The sequence below is a fragment of the Nelumbo lutea genome, chromosome 3 (genome assembly GCF_056320005.1).
Source record: "Nelumbo lutea isolate HS-2025 chromosome 3, American lotus-T2T, whole genome shotgun sequence".
Classification (NCBI taxonomy): domain Eukaryota; kingdom Viridiplantae; phylum Streptophyta; class Magnoliopsida; order Proteales; family Nelumbonaceae; genus Nelumbo; species Nelumbo lutea.
Genome location: NC_142686.1, coordinates 116,071,598 through 116,080,064, shown reverse-complemented (window position 1 = coordinate 116,080,064; position 8,467 = coordinate 116,071,598). Strand labels below are relative to the sequence as shown.

The 8,467-nt window shown below is 40.0% G+C and overlaps 2 protein-coding genes across 6 annotated transcripts; one reads left to right on the top strand and one right to left on the bottom strand.

Moving 5' to 3' along the window:
• Window positions 1–239: 239 nt before the first annotated feature.
• On the top strand, window positions 240–5,175 carry LOC148867880 (nuclear envelope-associated protein 2-like). Of its 4 annotated transcripts, none has more exons than XM_088977882.1 (7): window positions 240–567; window positions 672–761; window positions 1,565–1,942; window positions 2,051–2,158; window positions 3,244–3,705; window positions 3,815–3,916; window positions 4,660–5,175. In XM_088977882.1, exons 3-7 carry the CDS (start codon window positions 1,757–1,759, stop codon window positions 4,819–4,821), a joined length of 1,020 nt encoding a protein of 339 aa, XP_088834008.1. In that variant the 5' UTR covers window positions 240–567; window positions 672–761; window positions 1,565–1,756; the 3' UTR covers window positions 4,822–5,175. The 4 variants fall into 4 exon arrangements, with proteins under 4 accessions (XP_088834008.1, XP_088834007.1, XP_088834006.1 ...); XM_088977881.1 differs by having other exon boundaries at window positions 278–567; window positions 1,463–1,942; XM_088977880.1 differs by having other exon boundaries at window positions 278–567; window positions 672–931.
• Window positions 5,127–8,202, bottom strand: LOC148867879 (glucan endo-1,3-beta-glucosidase 12-like). 2 transcript variants are annotated; one of them, XM_088977877.1, is made up of 4 exons: window positions 7,826–8,202; window positions 6,193–7,674; window positions 5,957–6,050; window positions 5,127–5,832 (listed from the first exon to the last, which is right to left on the bottom strand). In XM_088977877.1, the coding sequence occupies exons 1-4, from the start codon at window positions 7,899–7,901 to the stop codon at window positions 5,649–5,651; spliced, it is 1,836 nt and encodes a 611-aa protein (XP_088834003.1). In that variant the 5' UTR covers window positions 7,902–8,202; the 3' UTR covers window positions 5,127–5,648. The 2 variants fall into 2 exon arrangements, with proteins under 2 accessions (XP_088834003.1, XP_088834004.1); XM_088977878.1 differs by having other exon boundaries at window positions 7,768–7,920.
• Between the last annotated feature and the right edge of the window lie 265 nt (window positions 8,203–8,467).

The window sequence follows — 8,467 nt, the reverse complement described above, 5'->3', positions numbered from 1 at the left end:
TTCCATAAAAAAACCCACCCCAAAAAAATATTACATGGATTCCCTCCTCTCTTTGGTTCCCCCACGACGTAGAGATCATAGGGTGTCCTATCAGCGGCCAATAATTAGCCACGTTAACGGATGACATAGTTCGAGTCCAATTTTCAATTTGCCGCGCTCAGAGGTCAAACCCAGCAAGAAAATAGATTCTTTCTTCCATCCGCCATAATTCCGAACCTCAGCCTCGTCAGATCCGAGCCACTTCTCCGTGCATACAAACTTCCAAATTCCAAACCTGTTTTCTATTTGCCTAACATAAACGAAATCTGCTCTGTTTGCTTCGGGGACCCTCCTCACTACACTAACAAGATCCAAGGAACAATAAAATTCTAGCTTCTATCTAAGGTTTTCCGATCCATAAGCAATATAGATTGACGTACAAATCTCCGTCTTCCCGGCCCGCTTCGCACAACGTAAATGCTCCAGCTGCTTGAATGAATTAATGCTTTATTAGAGAGTTTTTTCTTCTGCCCAACTTGAGCTTTCGTTCACCGTAAATAGCAGACGAGGCTCTGAAGTTGATCTCCTGTAAGCGGATTAAGATTTGTTCGTTTCTCTTTATCCACGAAGCGGTTTTTCTCCATTCCGGTTTGTTCAAGAAGCTGAGGTTTGGTGTTTGGATCTTATTTCAGGAGCTTTCTGATACCATTTGTCAGCGGTTTTAAAGGGGTTTAGACCTTGTCACGCGATGCATACAGGACAGTCGGAAGAACGGAGAGAAGGTATTCAAGATTAATTTATTGAAATGATTTCTTGATATATTTCCTCTCTCTTTCTATCTCGTGTTGAGTTCGATCCGGAGGCGTTTGAAGCTTCTTCTGGTCTCGCGAGCGTTCAGACCTGGAAATTGGAAAGATACAAGTATTTGACTGTTTGTAATGTTTCATAAAAGGTACGCTCGTTAAGAGTACAATTTGGTTTGAGTCTTCTGTCTTTCGGTACTCCATAACTTTAGCAGATGCTTCAGTTAACCAGTAACAATCTTATGTACAAATCAGTTTTTCTTGATATTGCAAAGTTCTTTTTTTACCGCCGAAATCCATGTTCTTTGTAATCACACGTCCCTCGATATGCATTTTGTAAGCAAAAAAGCATGTATCATAATTCATAACCTTCGGCATTACTGTATGTAATTGCAAATCAGACTTTCTTAAATTTTCTCTAGGAATTATTCCTTCATCGGAATTTTTTATTTTCTGGAGAAATGTTCACATTTACTGTTTCCCGGTCTCCTTCCTTCTTTTTCGTACAAGAAACAACAGCAAACACATAGCTCTTGTATGCCAAGTCTGAAATACCCTATGGCGAAATTCCTTTCATGTGTCGAAGAAACGAGAAAAAATCGATTTTCTCTTTTTAATTTTACTTTGATGCTTGTAATCTGTTAACTAATTGCTTAGAGGCGTTTTTGGTTCTTGTTCAGAAAAGGAGAAAGAGTTAGGAAAGAAACTTACCGTGACACCGAAAACTTAACGTCTGTTAGGCATGGTTCGAAATTAATGCAGCGGACCGTTTGGACATGCAGATAAGGAAAGCCTTCAATGCACCAGAGACGACTGGTTATTTAGTGTGAAACAGAGTGTGAGAGTGGGCTTACGTTTGGAGCATTAACCTACCCCGTGTATGTTAGGAGGGTCCCAGAAGTTGATAATATAGCTGCAGTGGATGAAACTCTGAACTAGTTGATCCAGAGCATCTTATTTGAGTTATTGACGTGATGACGGAGGTTTCGGAGAAGCCCTCGGCGTCTGCCCGAGACTTGGATCCTTTGTTGAAGGATCTCGACGAGAAGAGACAGAGTTTCAGAAGGAACGTTGTTTCATTGTCTACCGAGTTGAAGGATGCACGCGGTCGGCTTGCTTTGCAGGAAGAATCATTCGCACAAGAAATCCTATCGAGACGGGTACCTGATTTGGTGGTTTCATAGCGCTAAATTCAGTTCCTTTTTTTCAAATGTTTAGGACTTCGTTTGGCTTTTCTAGACTCGTATTTAGTGAGTGGATATATGTAGGTAGCAGAGACGAGGGCAAAGAGTATGGAAGAGGAGGTACTTCGGTTGCAGAAAAGCTTGGAAGAGAGGGACGTGCAGCTGCTGGCGTCGGCATCCACTGAACAGCAGGTGCGGCAGACGGAAGTTTTATTTATTTATTTATGTTTTTGGGAATTTCGTTTTTTTCTTTGTTTTTATTTTTTATTTTTTTGCATGTAAAATGCTATATTTATTGAAATTGGATTGTTATTCCAACTATGATCCAATGGTGAGCGTTTCTGATGACTCCTGGTTGCAGAAACTACAAAGCTTCTTCCTCATCTTCGTTTCCTTTGGTTTTGAGCCTTTTGGATTTGGTTTGTTTTCGTCTGTTCCCTATAGGGAAAGTGTCAAATTATTGTTGATTCTGCATGGTTTTTCCTTAGCAACATTAAAGCTGAGTCAAAGCTTCTTCAAATGTCAACCAATAAAAAATATAAAATATCAAGACATTTTAGTATTTTACAAATCAAACATTTTTCTAGCGTTTAAACACATCGTAATAATTTCCCTTTTTATTTAACTGCAGCATTTAAGATACATAAGAAAAGGATGAAACTAATGGCAATACGTTTGGGCATACAATGATAGAGAAGTAAGAATGATGAGGTTTAAACTATTATCTTTTATTTCTCGTTACCATGGGAATGTATATGACACTGAACAAAACTGAATGACGGTGATGGTAGTGTACTAGAACCCAAATTTATCATGCTTTCACATCAATAATTTACAGGATTTTGCAGTTACCTTCTGACCTGAATAGACCATGTTAAACAGTCGTTTGTGTAGCTTGGCACTTCTCTGTCCAATATTGAGGACAAAATATACTTTCTGGGAAATTTCGTATTAGGTGTTCCCTCAATAAAGGTTTCTAAAAACAAGTATTTGAAAATATTGTGGCCTACCTATACATGGAGACTTGGACCACTGATTGAAGTCATTGAACATTGTGTCAAATGGGTTGAATGATTGAAGATCGAAGTTAGATAACAGTTCACAGTGAACCCTTCAATAATCCAGCCCAAACTACTAAGATTCTTCCATTTTGGATTATAACTTGGGTCACTTTGTATTAGGAATGACCGAATGAAATTGCAAGCATTAGCCTGCCCCTTTTTTATTGCACTTTTAAAATTTCAACATCCTGATGATGTTATTCTTATGCAATACAGTATCTCAAGGAGTTGGATGAGCTAAGGTTGCAGATATCAATCACTCAAGAGACTGCAGATGCAAGTGCTGCATCCGCCCAATCAGCCCAGCTGCAGTGTTTAGCACTGTTAAAAGAATTAGATGTCAAAAATAGTTCATTAAAAGAGCATGAAGAGCGTGTCAATAGGCTAGGACAACAATTAGATAATCTGCAGAAGGACCTTCAAGCACGGGAGGCTTCTCAAATGCAGCTGAAAGATGAAATTTTGAGAATTGAGGAAGAAATCATGCAAGCAATCTCCAAGGCTGGAGCAAACAAGAACTGTGAACTGAGAAAAATATTAGATGAGGTTTCTCCAAAGAACTTTGAGAAGATTAATAAGCTCTTGGATGCAAAGGATCAAGAGATATCAAGGCTCAGAGATGAAATCAGGATTATGTCTGCACATTGGAAACTGAAAACCAAGGAACTTGAGTCACAGGTATGTCCTGATGTAATTGGGTGGTATAGGTACTTTTATATGCCCAAAGCACTGTTTCTGTAACTAAAGGCACTATCTCGTGATTGGCTTCTACATGATTATGGAGCAGTTGGAGAAACAACGAAAAGTTGATCAAGAATTGAAGAAGAGGGTACTCAAGTTAGAGTTCTGTCTTCAGGAAGCTCGTTCCCAGACACGGAAGCTCCAAAGGGTAATTCTAAGTTCTTACTTCCTACACATGCAATATCTTTTTCTTAAACAAATGCCTCTAGCATGTTTTTTATGAAGTAGGTAGGGTTCTTTGAGGTTTGCAAATTTGGCAAGCTGCTATGGCCCTACTGTTGAGATCCCTCTCTCGGCCATGCTCCTGAATATATCAAAATTTCCCCTGATGGTACCCTCTCATGAAATGTTTCAGAACAGTGGAAATAATATGCTTCTTATTTTGCCTTAAATGCATTTTCAATAAATGAATTAGTACCTGATACCATCTACAATATGCATGATAGGATCATTGTAATATATTCCATCTGTGGTCCGTAGATGCTTCCATTTGTATCCAATTGGTTAACTAGATGCTTATGTTATTTATTGTGTTGGTTTTTGAATGTTAGTGGAGGCCAAAATTTATTCATCCATCTCATTTTTTTTACTTACTGAAGTTACTTTTATGTTCCTTTATATGATTTCATTACTTATTCCATCTTTCTAGTTTTTCTATTCATCATCTCAGCATATGCATTTTTGTGACACCCAATTTTTGGAGATACCGTTTCTTGACTGTCAAACATTGTTCATACATCATAATTGGCCTTACAACTGTTTTATAGAAATTACTTTTTAATCTAATCAATTATTATCTTTGAAATGGGTTATGATAGTTTTCAGGTTTTCCTTGTTGTATGTCTTTTAACCTTATTTGCATGATTATCTTAGTTGTGTTCTTTTTGGCAGATGGGAGAAAGGAGAGACAAAGCTCTAAAAGAACTAAGAGATCAGTTGGCTACAAAGCAACAAGGTGTGAGCATTGACAAACAGAACTTCTGGGAGAGCTCTGGCTTCAAGGTTGTTGTTTCAATGTCAATGCTGATCCTAGTGGTTTTTGCAAAACGATGATAGTTAGAAGGCATTAGGCCCACTTTCGCATGAATAGTCTGTCTATAGGTGAGAAAACCTTGGCTGTTTCGAAAAACAGACTGAGCTGTTTGGAGCTTCCTGCGCATGGGACGTACCCCACTCAATTCCTTGTATCTTTGGCTACAAGAATATTAATTGCAAAACCCATGGTAACTTGTCATGCGCTGGAATTTTTCTTTTATACCCTCAGGTTTCAGCGCAAAGCTCCAATTATTTTTGTGATGGATGTGCAACTGTAAATGAATATTTATCGAGTGGAACAAATTCCATTGTAGAAGCTAAACTTTTGTTAACAAATGCAATATTATTACTATTAGATTTCTAAGAAATCAATTCACTCCACAAGGCATTCAGTCTTTGATCCTCACCGTAGCCTATTATATCACAAACTGTACAACATTTACTAATCTGGCAGCTTGTATGTCCATCGGGAATGTGGAACTGAAACTCATTTTATTTATCAAAATGGCAAAATACCTGTATAGCACCACCATCAGTACCAGCGCCTGCACTTGGAAAGAAAACAGGGATCACATGTTCCTTTGTTGCCACCCATTGCAACCTGCTTGAGAATTGGATTGCTGGAGTATGCCAGTACAATGCTCTGTAACTACAACTAAGGGTTACCATCTCATACGATGTGGACAACTGGACATTGGTTAGTAGATCTAGTCACAGGGAATGGATCTTGGTTCTAAGCTCTGAAGAACGAACTCTTGGCCGTTTGTTTTGCTGTAAGCTAATACTGCCAGGTTCTGGAATTTTGCTGGAGCTCTGATCTACTGTCATACATTGGAAATGGATACCTACATCGCCACCCTTAGCATTACAAAGGTAATAGGCGTTAACAATAGAATGCATCTATACTGTGGCTGCAAAGTGGTTGATGTGGACACCGTCGTGTTACTGCCAGGAGGTGGTTGGGTTCCAAATATTGTGGTGCCTGTAGCAGGGCCGCTCGTGCCAATCACTGGTGCTGATGAACTAGAACTGGAGATTGGCAAATTAGAAGGAAAAAAAAAAAAGATTGTTAGGTAAAGGAAACATATATAAGCTGTAACAGCTCAGCTTACAAGAAACCAAAATTAACTGCAACGAATTCAGAAAAGTTTACCTTGCTGTTGCCGGCGGTAATGGTGATGATGTTGTCGGTAATGATTGTGACGGTGGTGATGACGATGTTGATGGGTAAACACAGGAACCAGTACCTGTAGAAAATTTGAGACACTGCTTTTCAAAACATCTGTGATCAAGATTCTTCCTGGGCAGCAATTATTTACCTACGCAAATTGGCAGATTATATTTATATGAAATACATGAGACGGAGGTCAAGTTGAACAGTGTTTTTACTTGGATTGGTGTTCACAATCGTAGCAGTTCCTCCAAAGTCGCAACTGGATGGCACTGGATTCTTCTGAAAGTAGCTGTTAAATGCATATGAAGCGTGGTTTTGGAGGGTATTTGGATTGTAGCAGCTTCCTGTAGGTTGGATTGTCGAGCAGTCTGCACCTCCAATTCCACAAGCATAGTCCAGTGCAATTTGAAGTGCATTTTGTAATACCCCACTCCTTGCTATGCACCAAGTCTGCCCCGGAATAATTGATGAGCCCGTCGTCGCCGGAGGAGTCACCGGGTTTGTAATGGGTGTCGTCGGCGTTGTGATAGGAACGTTGCCAGGCGGTGCTACTGGATAAGTAGTCACCGGGTTGGTTACTGTTGGTGTTGTTGGAGTTGTTACTGGTGTCGTGACTGGATTGGTTATTGGTCCGATTATGGGTGGGTTGGTAGGATTTGCTGGTGGAATACTGACTGGCGTGGTGGAGGGGATTGTGACAGGGGAGGTTACAGGATTTGCCGGCATTACGGTCACAGGATTTGTTGTAGAGGGCACCGTGATAATCGTTGGCGTGGGATTTATAGGGAGAGTTGATGCTGGAGAGCCTATCACATCATGGAGAGTTGTTCTTTTTGAGATGGATCTCTGTTCCATGCCGCCATGGTCAAGGAGTTCCCTGTGGACAGAGTGAAATATCTGTTCCTCTTCTATCTTGAGCTCTTTCCGCTTGGATTCTTCCATGGAAGGGATTTCTGCAAATAACCCAGTTACATTACCTATGGCCTCGGTGTTGTCTCCTATGGATCGCAGAATCTTCTCAGAAAATTCAGAAACTTCTACTGCACTAGGAACAGCAGAGCTACCGACAGTCACGACCAAGGGAACATCACAGTAACGAAGAGCAATGGAGGCATTTCTAGCCGTTCCAATCATCAAGCGGACAAAGTGATCTCCCATACTCAGCTCTCCATTAATGACAGTCCGTATAACTGCGAAGGACCTAGATTTCCTAATGAAATCTAGAATCCCGTGTAGATCTCTTGCCTGAGTTTTGTTTAGGCTCTCTAAAAATGGCATGGAGAATGAAACTGAGACCTTAACTTGACCTTCAAGAGCAAACCATGTTAGCACTGAATGGATATAATTCATGGTGTGTAGGAGTAAAGGTAACTGGTTTTGAGTAGTTGATGAGGTACTACTGCTGGTGCCAACTATTATGCTGGTAATGTTTACATGTGGGAGAAAGCCTATGAGGTGGTTTTTGAGCCATGCAATGATTGAAGCTTTGGATTTACTCAGACACTCAACCTGAATTTCATCTAAGTAGAGATCAACAGGTATTCCGGCGTTGGACAGTTGATGCAAAACCCTATCATCTGCTGCAAATACCCTTATCCGAGATGGGGAAACGTTGTTTTCCTTGAGGAAGGACATTGTTTCTTTAGGTGATGAAGTTGCACTTCTCCTTGCATCATAAGAGAAACCCACCAAAGTTCCTGAAAATTAGCAAAGCAAACAAATTTGAAGGGTTATAAAAACCACAGCGCAACAGCTTAGTAAGAATCAGAAAACTTTCTTTCTTTTCTTACTTCATTCCTTCACAAAGAATAGACCAAAGTGTAGTGAGTTGCTGCAAATTGCAATTACCTGAATAACAGAATGTGAGAAGGGAAAGGAAGAAGAAGAGGAAGAAGAGGGTATTAGAAGAAGCTCCCATGGCCATTAATACGAGAGGCGTTTCTAAGTTTCGGAGGAGACCCAAGTGGATTTTTTATGTGATTTCTGCAAAGATGATGTTTAAAGGATATGGCACTAAGGAATCGGTGGGGCACTGAGCATTGGCAGGAGAAAGGAAAAAGTGTTGTTAGATAAAGCTGTTGGGGAGAGAGAAAAGGAGTCAATGAGGGAAAAGTAAAAGAAAGGTGAAATGCTGGAAATTGTTGATATAGTAAAAGAGGAGAGATTACTTTGCCACAAAAGATGAGGTTCAGGGCTCTGGTACCTGGTAAAACATTTCAAACGATGAATAATGCTTCTCTTCTGAATTTTGTTTTAATAATTTGATGAAGAGTCCAGGTCCCCACATGAGTCATGAGGGTGCACTTTTAAGTTTTAACACGTCAGATTGGAATTGGGCCAACAACCAACATCAAAAGACACAAGCTCATGTGAAAGGGCCTCTTACTGAATGCAGACCTTTCTCTATATATATATTAGACCGGTTTTGGGTTAGTCTCGTCCAAATCAAAATCAATTTGGATGGATTGGATGAACCAATAAAACATTGAA